The following is a 14747-nucleotide window of genomic DNA, read 5'->3' as shown; positions in this document are numbered from 1 at the left end:
TGGAATGATAGTTGTTGCCAGACAGGATGATTTGAGTATCTCAGAAACAGCTGATCTCCTAGGATTTTCATGCAGTGTTGACAGTTTACAGTGAATGGTGTGAAAAACAAAAGATACCCATTGAATGGCAATGCTGTGGGTGAAAATGCCTTGTTAATGTGAGATCAGGGGAGAATGGCCAGACTGGTTCAAGCTGACAGGAAGGTGATAAGAACCCAAATAACCAAGTGTTACAGCAGTGATATGCATAAGAGCATCTCTGAATGCACAACACATCAAACCTTAAAGTGGATGGGCTACAGCAGCAGAAGACCACAAATGTACACGGAGGCCCTTTTTATTAGATACAAGAGGTACCTACTAAAATGTCTACTGAGTGTATGAGTGTTTAAGTATATGATTTCAATGTTTAATAGTCTTTGGATATGTCTGAAGCATTCACAAACATTCATCTCTAAAGTTTCTCAGAACTGGGATTACTGTGAACATAGTACTTGAGGCAATTTTGAAGACTTTGTAACTTGCAAATAGCAAAGCTGTGCTCTGTTCAAGAGGTAATCAATCAACTGAAATTCAGCTGGAGATAGGAACTAGCTTAAGGGGGAGGTGAAATGTAAACCTGGACAGCATGCTGCTCAATACAAGATCTGAACCCACTGTTTGCAACTTTCAAAAATGCTGGAAAGTTTAATTTGTGATACATTTTCAATTCTAAACTGATTAATACAGGAACAAGATCATTAGTAGAGAAATTTAAGGCTAATATAAAAGATTTTTCATTTAAAAATTGTGAGCATAATCAGTCCAGAAAAAAAGTTTTCAATGGAACACTGAAGTTCCATAATGGATATTGAGAAAATACAATTTCTCTTTAAGTGTATGAACAGAATTTGCATTTTTTTGTATCTGTATTACAGCTGAATGTGGTGGTGTAACTTCAATGCAAAATTATCTATTATTTTCTTTAAAATGTTCAATAACAATGAAACTAGAAAAAAACTTGACAAAGATAGAGTTACTACTTAGACAAAAATAGCCTTGGTTGGTTATCGATTTTATATTAAGCTGCTTAGCCCCAGCTGTAACTGACCACAGACTTCTCAAACCAGTCAGCACACCTGGGACTCTATCAGAAATAGTACATATTACGATATAAAAGCTCTTTATTTGCCTTAAATAGCTGGCAAATGCAGAGAATTGTTGTGTGTGTGAGCAATTTTCATATTATGAAATATGCCATTGAATCAAAGAACAAAAATCATTTAATACTATTTATCGATTCATCTTAAAATGAACAGTTCAGCTATCCCATCAGCAGCCCCCGTAATGATAAGTGTTTGACAAATCATACGAGCTGCTGTCAAATACACAAGGTTTCTTCTTTAAAACTCTGAACGATTCCAAATGATCATAATTGCTAAGGAGTGCCAAGGTACAGCAAGAGTACACACAAAAATTCTGATGTTTGGATGATGCATTCTAATGATTTCCAGTGTTTTTAGTTTCTCTTCAAAGGGAGTTAATTTGATTCAACATTGGCTTCCAGGGAGAAGCCAAAAAGTGGAAGCAGTTGGTTGTTTCTCTGACTGAAGGCCTGTGTAGTGGTGTGCTATGCGGATTGGTGCTGGGTCTATCTATAGTAATGATTTAAATGACAATATCATAAACTGAATCATCAAATCTGTGGATGACACCAAGTTTGGGGACATAGTGGACAGCAAGGAAGGCTTTCTAAGCTTGCAGTGGGATATGGACCAGCTGGGAAAATGGTGTGAAAAATGGCACATGGAATTTAATGGACACAACTGTGAAGTGAAGGATTTTGGAAGGACAAACCAGTGAATGGCAGGGCACTGTGAAGTATGGTAGAACAAAGGGACCTGGGAATACAGATGCATAATTCCTTGTAAGTGACATCGCAGATAGATATATAGGTTCATAAGGAGAGTCATTGACACATGGGCTTTCATAAATCAAGGCACTGAGTACCTTGAAGTTGAACTGTGAACAGATTTTGGAATGTTATATTGAAGTTGTATAAGACATGGGCGAGGCTTGAAAAAGTACAGAGAAAATTTACAAGGATGAGATATAGGAACAGGCTGAATAGTTCATACTTTATTCATTGGAGCACAAGAGAATGAGGGGAGATCATTAACAGATATACAAAATTATGAGGTGTGTAGATAGGGTGAGTGTTTGCAGGCTTTTTCCCCTCGGGTTGGATAAGACTAGTACTAGTTCAGAGTTTTAGGGTGAAAGGTAAGATATTTAAGGGAAGCTGAGGGGAGAGTTCTTCACTAAGATTGTGGTGCGAATGTAGAATGAGCTGCTGGGGAAGGCAGACGTTTGTTTGGAAAGGTACATGAGAGAAACTGTGGTCCTGATGTAGGTAGATGGGACGAGGCTGAAGACCAGGCTAGTATGGACTAGATGAGCTGAAGGGACTGTTTATGTACTGTAATACTCTATGACTCGATGTATGTGTTAAGAATCCGTTTCCCAGATTCCTAGACACTTTAATTCAAGCTCCACTTGAGAAGTTTTATACAACATTTTACACAATAGGAAGTAATTCTATTTGGACATGTCCTCATTTCCATTGTGTTTTATATTATTTATTAATTTAATTTCATAAATTAGCTGTAATCAACTGAAAGGGAATAAGTGAACACGATGCATTGGATACCATGCACAGGATCTCCAAAGTCTCCTAGATAATACAAGCTATTTGCCCATTACATTTACCATTATCACATTTATTCTAATGTAGGAATATTTACACAAGTAACTACAGCTTGTGTTTCATCTGTATCTACGGTGGCATGCAAAAGTTTAGGGACCCCTGGTCAAAATTTCTGTTACTGTGAATAGCTAAGCAAGTAAAAGGTGAACTGATTTCCAAAAGGCATAAAGTTAAAGATGAACACACTTCTTTACTATTTTAAGCAAGAAAACTTTTATTTCCATCTTCTAGTTTCAAAAGAACAAAAAAGGAAAAGGGCCTGAAGCAAAAGTTTGGGCACCCTGCATGGTAGTACTTAGTAACACTCCCTTTGGCAAGTATCACAGCCTGTAAACGCTTTTTGTAGCCAGCTAAGAGTCTTTCAATTCTTGTTTGTGGGATTTTCGCCCATTCTTCCTTGCAAAAGGCTTCTATTTCTGTGAGTTTCTTGGGCCGTCTTGCATGCACTGCTCTTTTGAGGTCTATCCACAGATTTTTGATGATGTTTAGGTCAGGGGACTGTGGCAAAACCTTCAGTTTGTGCCTCTTGAGGTAGTCCATTGTGGATTTTGAAGTGTGTTTATGATCATTATCCTGTTTTAAAAGCCATCCTCTTTTCATCTTCGGCTTCTTTACAGACGGTGTGATGTTTGCTTCCAGAATTTGCTGGTATTTAATTGAATTCATTCTTCCCTCTACCAGTAAATGTTCCCTGTGCCACTGGCTGCAACACAAGCCCAAAGCATGATTGATCCACCCCCGTGCTTAACAGTTGGAGTGGTGTTCTTTTCATGAAATTCTGCACCCTTTTTTCTCCAAACATACCTTTGTGCATTGCGGCCAAAAAGTTCTATTTTAACTTCATTAGTCCACAGGACTTGTTTCCAAAATGCATCAAGCTTGTTTAGATGTTCCTTTGAATTTTTTGAATAGAACTTTTTGGCTGCAAAAAAGTTGAATCTGAAATTAAAACTTATGCAGAAATACAGTAAAGTTTTTTTAAACAAAATTTTTAATATAGTTTATCCTTTCACTGCTGCATTAATAAGTTACTTCAGTAATGTGAAGGAACTACCAGTTAGTAGAAAGTGGAAATATTATGAACAAATTTGAATTTTGGATAGGCAATTGGCACAGTTCAAGAGGGAATTATGAAAACAGGAGGAAAGGTGTGCTGTGCTGAGATCATTGTGATTCTGAAACAGGATACAGATTGAGTGACAGTAAATAGACTTTAACATGAGAAAGCACGAGGTAATGCACTTTGGTAAGTGGAAGCAAAAGGTGGATTATTATCAAGGAGGAGAAAGAATGCTGATGACTGATGTTCAGAGGGAATTCATTATTCTAAATCTGAATATTTTTAAAAAAAGTCAACAGGTTAAGAAGCCAAACAGTATGTTTGCCTTTATTAAGTAGTTGGAATTTAGGAACAAGGTGGTTTTGTTACTGCTGTACAGTGTCAGCAAGGTCACTGTCCAAAGGATTTCACCATCACTGAGATGACAGGATTGTCCTATCAAAAAAGGCTAGACAGTTTGTTTGGCTCTACATTCTTTGGAGTTTAGAAAAGATGAAGGGTAACCTTACTCAAACATACAGAATCACTGGAGGTCTCAACAGACTAGATGTTGGTATGTTTTCACAAATAACAGAGTCAAGAACAAGGGGAGATAACTACAGTGAAGTGTTAATTCACTAAACTCCAGATGCATAGACATTTCCTCTCTCACAGACTGGTGAATCTCTGGAGCTCTCTGTCTCCTGTGGGTGTTGGAGACCAGATCATTGGCAAGACTCATGGTGGAGATGGCTAAATATTTTAAAGATTGAATATAGCGGGGCAAGCTCGAAGGACCTGGTGGCTCCTCTTCTTGTGCTCTTGGAAGAAAGGTAATAATAAGATTGTTTAAACTGTAACACAAACTAAACTAATGGATGAATGGAATATACCAAGGACAGAAAGAACAGAGTATGTGGGAAGACCTCATGTCCTGTATCTCCTGAACAATTTCCCGAGTCCCCGCTGGTCAGGGTCAACCATGGATGTTGCGAGCCAGCTGTCTAGATTTCCAAGCCTGGGAGGTACAGTGTGGAGAGCAAGCTGTTGCCCGTGTAAGCAGTTCCCCCTTTCCTCGCAGCTGATGAACCCAAAGGAACGGCAGAAAACAATACAGCTTTCACCAGCAGCGTTGCAGGAGACGCCAGTCAGCGTTGAACTCAACGTAAGACTGCCTTAAGAACTCCAGCTCCGGATTTCCCCCTTGGGGTTTACTCCCCGGAGGTTTGAAATCAGAGTTTTCCTTCTCCTCGATGAACTGCCAACCACGCCTGACGAGTCTCATCTGCCCGAAGCTACTGTAACCCGCCATTGCTCCGTCTCCTGTCGGTAGAAACGGTCCCGCCAGGCTTAGTAGCTAAACCACACGTAAAGGCCAGGAACTGGACTTGGTTGTCAGAGGCTATTTAAGTTCCTTAAGGTTGTTATAGTGGGGGCAAGCTCCCCCTATGTATTAAATGCCCCAAATGGCATGCGCCTCAAATAACCCCAGACCAATTATACAGACGTACAAACAGGTGATCCAGAATGTTACCATGCAGTTCACTAGCCTGTGAACAGTTTACTCCGGTGCGATGAGATCAAGTGGCCGCATCCTTGCTAACACTTGACACCTCTCCCTCACCGATTGACCTCATCGACGTTTAACTGAATGAAACCAGGGCTCAATGACAGCGCTAAGGTACAGCCAGAGCCCATGTGCAGAAATGGACCCCGATGATACAGAGGATACCACGGGCCTCCCTGAGCCGGCCTGGGGAAGGAGTGGCCGTACTTCGCTCGGTGCCAATCGGAACCTGACCGGCTTATTACACTGAGCCACCTCAATGGCAGGAGTAGAGGAGGACAGATCCCCAGAAGTTGAGTAGCCCCTACCCGGGATCTACTCTTTTGGGAAACAGGGACCCTGCAGTCAATGTTTTTTTTAAAAAGATGTCACTCACTCACCCGGGTTCCTTAGGTTGTACTGACCCTCCATGTTGATGCTGCTGACGTCTGCACCTCACCCGCGAGCTCTCGCGAGATGATTATGGCGTCAAACAGCCTATCCCCGCCCTCTGTCTGGCGCGACCGGCCTCACACACCACTCCGGTGCTCCCTAGTGGGGACAAATCGCAGCCACATTGACCGCGCCTCCACTTCACCCCACCCCAGCCCACCCTTCCAAGTGGAGCCGGCGGGCACCACAACAACCGAGCTGACACTGTCTTCCAAAGACACCGGCCCGGGAGGGGTAGAGCTTGGCCTATTCGGGCGTGGCTGACGACGAGCTGGCTGTTAACCGAGGCCGCACCCCCTTCCTGCCGCTTTCCTCCAATAAAGAGCGAACGCCCGGGCTGTCAGCAGGTTTCAGAGTGGTACGGCTTGGTTACGTCCTCACCATCTGGCATCTTGTCAACCCAACAATAGGCCACTGTCAGTCATAATGAGTGACTGGTAATATATTTTGATGCCTCGTTTCAAAAAGATACACTACCTGTCTGCTGAGTTCCTCCAGTATTTTGTGTGTGTTGCCTGGTTTTCCAGCACCTTGCAGGGTTCCTGGTATTTGTGCTACGCTACATATTACTCTACTTCGTTCACCCACACAAGATTTTCAGATGACGAGAAATAGACAATTACCGTAACTTAATTTGCCTAAAAGTCGCGTTGGGACCATCCAACCCCAAAAGATCGTTGGTCACTTTAGAACTAATTTTAGTATTAAACTGGCAAGGAACAACACGCGTAATAAGCTTATGAATATTTTTAAAAACATTTTATCGGGTTATGCTACTCCGAGGCTTAACCTAACGTGTTTAACATAAGGATAATCTTCTGTTTTATCATATTTTGTGAGCCTTCTTATCGGAAAAAAGTTGTTTTCCTTTAAGGAGGGGGAGGTAAAATAAACAAAAAAGAATCCAATGTGATTTTGTTCATTTAGTGTTTCGCATACTTGCCTTGCAATTGTCTCTTCAATTAGACTTTACATTTTCACCTTGAAAGAGTCTTTAACCTAAATATCGATCTGGTACATTGAATTTGTATGAGTTCCATGGTTGTATATTTAGAAAGTTTTCAACATATAATGCTTCTCAGAATGGTATTGATAAATTGAAACTATTAAAATTCTAGCACACTCTATCATGACATTTTATCTACATTTATTTTTCAAAAACAATATAAAACAGTATTTTCTTACTAATATTCTCAATGTTCGCCTTCATGAAATAGAGTACTGCAATTTCAAATATAGTGCCCAATCTAGCGGCAGCAATGTAGATAGTCAGGAAAATAAATATCACCATTTAAATTGAATCAAATGTCTCTGTTCTACTTACAGTTCAAAGACGAGCATGTTTAAAATCAGTAAATGTCTGTGGAGCATGGGAAGTTGAAACAAGAAAACTGCAAAGTGCAAGAATGTGAGAGAAATCAGGAATACAAATGAAATTCAGCAAGGAAAACAGGAGGTGCTCAAGTAGCAACTTGAACCTGCTCTGCCGTTCAACAGCAACTTGGCTGGTTTGTCATCTTACTTCGTACATCCAACTTTGTTTTTTATTCCCTTAATGGCTTTGATTAAGGTAAATCTCACAGAATCAGATTTAAAATGAATACTTAGTGTTTTGTCAGAGAGGTCCAAATTTCTCTATAAATGACAAAATGAAGCAAGAGAGAGAAGCTTTCTCAGTACTCTGCAATGTAGGATTTCAGGAAAGAAACATTAGGCCATGTTAGAATGTAAGCTACTGAAGGGAGAGAGGAAACAAACATGAAAGCCTGAAAAGTGACATTGGGACTAAAACACACCAGGAAATCTTATCTACAAGAACCATGTGCAGAGGCCAACACCGATGAAGAAAGCAAGTAAAATTTGAAAACTGTAAAAAGGGAGTGAATGGAAATGTTAGAGGAAGAAAAGTGATGAGAAGGGGACATCAGATGTAGGGAAACAAAGAATAAAGTATCAACATCACAAAATAAGTTTTTCACATTTATCCACCAACAAAATTCAGGGGAAAGAGCAAGGGAGGCCATGACTTTTGAAGATGATTAAAACAATTTAAATAGTTTAACTTCTCTGGCAAGTGTGAAGCTACACATGAATGTGCATTTAGGAAAGGAATATGGAAGGGGAATGTGATTCCAATTACTCTATGTATAGGACATACATAATGGCAGACCACTTTCCTTATTGTTTTATGAGTTGTTACTTTAATACAAAATACCATGCAAAATACTTCTGTCCAACAAACTCTACTACTCTGTTATGTGTACATATAGTAATATTGATTGGTTGAGATGTCGTACCTTCCATAATGGTTGACGACAGAATTAAACTTTGGGAGGTTCATAAAGATGTTTTATTGCTCGAGCTTTGTAAATCTGATGTACTATAGAGTTACTTTGGGAAAGAAACAGAAGAAAGTGAGAAGGAAATGAAGAACTGAATCTAAGAGCAGAAGATTTAAGAGTAATCTGTCATTGTGTAAAATTATCAACCCAAGTCAGTTAACAAAGAAAGCTGTAATATATTTAATTATATTAAATTATTTTTTCCAATAAGTTGCTACAATTTCAGCAGCTCAGCATAAAATAGCCATTCCATTTGTTTGCTATTAGAAATGTATTTGTAATATATATGGTTAAATATGATAAATACTGATTTTAGCATGTGCTAAAGAAAAATATACCTTTTACAAAGTGCTTGCGTACTCTATTGGAGTTAATGTCCTGAGCATCATCTTCATTCATGTCAGTGCATTGGCATCACAGTTTAGCTACTTAGAATCACTGAACGTGCTACTAGAAACAGTGTATATGGCAGACATTATGACAAATGCCTGGGTGTGCCACTGGAGGTTACCAGTTTGTTTCTCTGCAGTCTTCTATGCTGCTTGCGGCACCTCAGCATGGTCGTGCGAACCTCAAAAATCTCATGAATAGCTTTGCGGAAACAGTGAAAATTGTAGTCAATCAAACCTGCAGTGTAAAAAAAAAAAGAAAACAAAAAGTAAACTAGTAAATGCCAAAAAGGCATTATTCACAAACATTCAAACTGTTTAACAGCAGGGCTTTGTCAGCTGCACAATGGGTTCAAGTGTTAACTCTCCATTAATGACGCATGATGGACCAAAGTATTTCCTACACTCTGTTTTTAGTAAATTATTTCTGGCTCATTCAAATTGTGCTAAATGATGTGATTTATTATTGGAATTCACCCACCATGTTAAAGCTGGCTTCAAAGATAAAGTTGATGTTTAAAGATCTGCACAACACAACTACAGAACCAGTGGGTAGAAAATCCCAAGTCCTGACAGTTCGTTGCTCTTAAAAGGTTCGGAGTCTGCTTTTCCCTCCAAAAAGTCTGCCTGAGCTGCTAAATATTAACAACATTTCATGTCTATATTCCTGACTTCCAGTATTTTCCTGACTTCCAGTATTTTCCTTTAGTTAAAGAGTCAACATGGTTTAGGTTTAAATGATTACCTTAAAACCAGGAATTGCATGACCATGGTACAACAGAAATGCCATGCACAAATGGTAAGTGCCCATGCTGAATGTGTCATTAAGAAAATAGAGCAAAGCTTGTATTTTCCCAAATATAACGCAAAGGAAATCAAAGATTAAGTTACATAGTAATATCCCATATTACAGGAACAGCGGTCAACAAATATGAAAACCTGTCTATGTGCTATTCATGGAAAGGGATTCTTTTACAGTAATTTTTTGTAAGTATTTTGTCAGGTAAGCATTTACTGTGGTCATAGGCAGAGTGCAGTACAGCCGTCCCAAAACAAATGCAAAGTAAACTGACCCTAGGTGGGATCCTACTATGCTCCTCTCAAAATTTTGTGATGAAAACACACAATAATTACCTTTGCGTTCAAAACTTTCTTCCCTAAGAAAACAAACTAGACCAAGAAATTTTGTTACTTCTTTGAGATACAAAATAGTCGTGTTGTTCAGCTTTATGATTGCCACAGATTCTTTGTCATACGTACTTCCTCCTCCAAATTCTCGAAGCCTGGGAAAAGAACGTAAAGAATGATTTCCTTGGAATGACTAGCAGTATTATGCTACCTTGCATAGATGCTTGCACCTTAATTGAATTCAGATTTCTGGTATCAACGAGCTTTTGCCTGATAAACTGCAGGGGAAGTGGAAGTGGTCACAACACAGTCAAGTTAAAAATAAATCTGTTGATCCTTTAACCAATGTAATCTGGACTTCAAGTTGTTATCAGTAGGACTTTTTTACAGAAGGGAAAAGTCAGGAAGATGACTTCCAATCAAAGAATTACTCTGACACAGGGTAGGAATGGGCAAGGTGAGTATGTGAGAACAGGTTGAAAACAGAATCCAAAAATCTTCTCTAGGCAAGTGAATAGAAAGCCAGAAGTAAGAGAGGGAATGGGAGAGCAGGTGATTCAGAAAGCAGGAACAAAGTGATTCTACACAATGCAGGAAAAAAAAACATGATTGCAAAGGCAAATTTCAAATTAATAATTTTTGGGAGAATTAGCTCCTGTCATTAATATTTTCTAATCCCATTGGTGAGGGATTTTCGGATAACCTGTTGCTGTTTTAATGGTATCCAATTCAACCAAAGCAATATTGCCCAAAAATCACCTCCAGTGAAATGTTCAATGCATTGGTCCAAATAACAATTGCTGCTCTCCACTCAAAGAAGTACCAGGATTTACTTGTGCTGAAGATGCTATAGCAGCATCATTCAAATGACCACACAAATTTCTCCTGTGGTCATAGGCGGAGTGTAGTACAGCGGTCCCAAAACAAATGCAAAGTAAACTGACACTAGGTGGGATCCCACTATGCTCCTCTCAAAATTTTGTGCAGCCAAAAAATGTCAGCATAAATTCTGCAAACAGATAGAGGGTCTCAGTTCATCAGATGAGAATGAGTTGAAATAGGAATCAGAAACCTGACAAAAACATAATTGTCAGCAGAAGCATTGAGGTTGAGGGGCTGTTCCTATGCTCTTTGTTATATGTAGTGGCTCCTTAAGCCTTAACCTCAAAGAGTTCACTATGAATATTTATTGCAGCTTTTTCACAAGATGGTCCTTAAGCACACCTGCCACCTCAGAAAACTTTAAGTACAAGCTCACAAAGGTGTCTTCACTGCTTTCAAATTCAAAGTCATCTTATTTTTAGAAATCTAGCCTGAAGATCCTTTCAGGCTGTCTTTCTTGATTTATATAACACACAAAACTACAGTGCTCACTGCTGAATTACAAAATTTTTAAAAATCACTTATCAAGGTAAAGAACTTTAACTTTTTGCTTAAGGCAACTTTAGCATCAGTTTTTCAGATGCATTGCAAAGCTCCCAAAATCCCATGGTTTCAGTTAGGGTATTCAAGTCCTTATAAGCTTTTCCTGCCATAATAATCCTCCTTCCTGGATCTACTGTTCCTGAGAAGTCTGTGTACATTCCCTTGTCACTATGGGACACCTCTCCAAACCCTACCCATTAATCTTTACTTGTCCACACTCCCCAGTAGCTGGAAGGATGGAGTGTCGTGAAGTTAGAGCTTTGGGATATATGCTAGTTATGTTAATAATATTTCTGATTTCTATTATCTGCAGGTGTTTTGCTCTTTAATAAGCATATTCAGCTTGAAAATACACTGTAAAGTTGGCACATATCCAGCAAATAAATCAATAAACAATTTTCACAGCCAAAATGTTATTGTTTTGATTTTTAAAAATCTTTTAGATGTATTATTCTATAAAATACCCAAATTGCACACAGTTTCCATCCAGGTATTGTTCTGCTTGTTGAACATATCTCAGAGATTGAGAAACAATGTACACCTTTCTTTACATTCTTTTTACAACAAGTTCAGCCTTGTACTAACCCATATATGCAGGAAATATCAATCACAACATCTATCATGTCGCAGCAGAGTTCATAAGTTTGCATGTCTACTGGCATACTATCTGTTGCAATGTAGATTTTGCTGACTACATCAAAGAGGAAGGCCTTTTCAATTCCTGAATTCTGCAAAATACAAAACACAATCGAATGAAAAAAACAAATAAGCCAATTATGTAATGGTGGTATTTTATAAATGATGCACAGCCAAATAATTTTGAAACCAAAAATGTGGATAATCAGTGCTCATAAAATTGAAAATGATTCAAGCAAATTAATAATACAGGTCGGGTCCTTAATTAGTTAATTACTTTCATTGTCATTATAGAAGTATCCAGCATAGTTAAAATATTGGATTAGTATTCTGGAGACCTGCACTTTTGGTCTGAAGTTCAAGTTTAAATGCCACTATGCCACCTCATGAACTTTAAACTAGAACATAGAAATCTACACCACATTACAGGCCCTTCAGCCCCCAATGTTGTGCCGACCATGTAACTTACTCTAGAAACTGCCAAGAATTACCCAACTGCACAGCTCTCTATTTTTCTAAGCTTCACGTACCTATCTAAGAGTCTCTTAAAAGCCCCTATTGTATCTGCTTCCACCATCATCACCGGCAGTGCATTTCACGCACCCACCACTCTCAAACTTTAAATTAGGCTGACATAAAAAAGTAAAATAAAAATGTATTAACAGTTAATTTCCTTTGTTAAAACATAAAGGTGCTGCATTTCCTTTTGGCAAAGAGTGCCTCCCATTCTTACACAGTCTGGGCTATATATGAAGATCCATTGTAAGATGATTGACTAATTTCTCTATGAAATAGCCTGGCAAACTACTTAGCTCTAGGACAATTATGAGTGGTATTAAAAGCTGAACTTACCAACAATGCTCAGATCACAAAAATGAATTTAAAAAAACCAGAAATTCCAAGTGTTCCTTTGATGAAAGGGCTAACCATAACTTTCATTGTGTCAAAAATAAAACATACAGATGTTGACATAATTTAGTGATAACAAAATAAGTCAGAGGGCATTTTGCAATTTACAGAAGGTTGGTATGAAGCCTAATCCTTTATATTAAATTGACAATATTTATACTATCAGAGTGGCCATAACCTCCTTACTGATGCTGATTATTGGTGTGAAGCTACCCTTTGACATTTTTGACTGAGTGTTAAATCTGTGGTGGGAAAGCTGTTGGAAAAGATTCTTAGAGATAGGGTCTCTGGGCATTTAGAGAATCATGGTCTGATCAGGGACAGTCAGCATGGCTTTGTGAAGGGCAGATCGTGTCTAACATGCCTGATAGAGTTCTTTGAGGAGGTGACCAGGCATATAGATGAGGGTAGTGGAGTGGATGTGATCTATATGGATTTTAGTAAGGCATTTGGCAAGGTTCCACACGGTAGTCTTATTCAGAAAGTCAGAAGGCATGGGATCCAGGGAAGTTTGGCCAGGTGGATTCAGAATTGGCTTGCCTGCAGAAGGCAGAGGGTCGTGGTGGAGGGAGTACATTCAGATTGGAGGATTGTGACTAGTGGTGTCCCACAAGGATCTGTTCTGGGACCTCTACTTTTTGTGATTTTTATTAACGACCTGGATGTGGGGGTAGAAGGGTGGGTTGGCAAGTTTGCAGACGACACAAAGATTGGTGGTGTTGTAGATAGTGTAGAGGATTGTCAAAGATTGCAGAGAGACATTGATAGGATGCAGAAGTGGGCTGAGAAGTGGCAGATGGAGTTCAACCCGGAGAAGTGTGAGCTGGTACACTTTGGAAGAACAAACTCCAAGGCAGAGTACAAAGTAAATGGCAGGATACTTGGTAGTGTGGAGGAGCAGAGGGATCTGGGGGTACATGTCCACAGATCCCTGAAAGTTGCCTCACAGGTGGATAGGGTAGTTAAGAAAGCTTATGGGGTGTTAGCTTTCATAAGTCGAGGGATAGAGTTTAAGCATTGCCATGTAATGATGCAGCTCTATAAAACTCTGGTTAGGCCACACTTGGAGTACTGTGTCCAGTTCTGGTCGCCTCACTATAGGAAGGATGTGAAAGCATTGGAAAGGGTACAGAGGAGATTTATCAGGATGCTGCCTGGTTTAGAGAGTATGCATTATGATCAGAGATTAAGGGAGCTAGGGCTTTACTCTTTGGAGAGAAGGAGGATGAGAGGAGACATGATAGAGGTGTACAAGATAATAAGAGGAATAGATAGAGTGGATAGCCAGCGCCTCTTCCCCAGGGCACCACTGCTCAATACAAGAGGACATGGCTTTAAGGTAAGGGGTGGGAAGTTCAAGGGGGATATTAGAGGAAGGTTTTTTACTCAGAGAGTGGTTGGTGTGTGGAATGCACTGCCTGAGTCAGTGGTGGAGGCAGATACACTAGTGAAGTTTAAGAGACTACTAGACAGGTATATGGAGGAATCTAAGGTTGGGGCTTATATGGGAGGCAGGGTTTGAGGGTTGGCACAACATTGTGCGCCAAAGGGCCTGTACTGTGCTGTACTATGTTCTATGTAACCCAGTATAGAATGGAATTCTTTTTTCTACAACAATTATGATAATTTTGCAGTGGTTCAGTGAGTAGATATAATTCTGTCAATGAAAACAATTTTATCTATTTTGTAATCAGCAAGAATTGACACAAGTTGATAACCTGTGATCTTGGGAAACAAGCACATAATCAAGACAGTGATATAGGCTTGCCAAATTCCTTAAAAAGCAAAAAATAACCGCTGATGCTGAGCTCTGAAGCAAAGTCATTGACTTAAAAGGTTTCTGTTTCTCTTGCTACCAGTACTACACGAAATGCTGGATTTTTTTGGCATTTTCTATCCTTATTCTATTTATTGTTTTACATAGGGAAGCTTGAATGAGGTACCACATTCGACAAAAGACAACCACTACCTTCAAATTAGAAGTAAAATAGGAAGAATATTATATGAAAAGCTCCTGACATTTCATTATCGTTTCTGCATGCATATTGTGTTCTAAAAACTAATCCATGATTATGTGAGCACACAGTGTAATCTTCCTGCATTTAGGACTATTATTCACTATACTATAACTATA

General features: G+C 39.2%; 2 protein-coding genes across 3 annotated transcripts in view; both read right to left on the bottom strand.

The window, feature by feature from the left end:
* The window catches only part of ube2j1 (ubiquitin-conjugating enzyme E2, J1), a 39911-nt gene extending 34000 nt beyond the window's left edge, over positions 1-5911 (bottom strand). The window contains exon 1 of the mRNA XM_072249937.1: positions 5733-5911. Coding sequence (XP_072106038.1) covers positions 5733-5763 — 31 coding nt within the window. The 5' untranslated portion in view covers positions 5764-5911. The remainder of the gene's footprint in view (positions 1-5732) is intronic.
* A 1068-nt stretch (positions 5912-6979) lies between these two features.
* The window catches only part of LOC140192247 (ras-related GTP-binding protein D), a 36030-nt gene continuing 28262 nt past the window's right edge, over positions 6980-14747 (bottom strand). For both annotated transcript variants that reach the window (XM_072249932.1, XM_072249927.1), the window contains exons 5-7: positions 11654-11796; positions 9650-9798; positions 6980-8753 (exon numbers count right to left, since the gene is read on the bottom strand). In XM_072249932.1, the coding sequence (XP_072106033.1) occupies positions 8602-8753; positions 9650-9798; positions 11654-11796 (444 nt within the window). In that variant the 3' untranslated portion in view covers positions 6980-8601. The remainder of the gene's footprint in view (positions 8754-9649; positions 9799-11653; positions 11797-14747) is intronic.

Source organism: Mobula birostris, chromosome 2 (genome assembly GCF_030028105.1).
Source record: "Mobula birostris isolate sMobBir1 chromosome 2, sMobBir1.hap1, whole genome shotgun sequence".
Taxonomy (NCBI): Eukaryota; Metazoa; Chordata; class Chondrichthyes; order Myliobatiformes; family Myliobatidae; genus Mobula; species Mobula birostris.
Note: the sequence above shows the minus strand (reverse complement) of the source record. Positions and strands in the feature narration are given on the sequence as shown.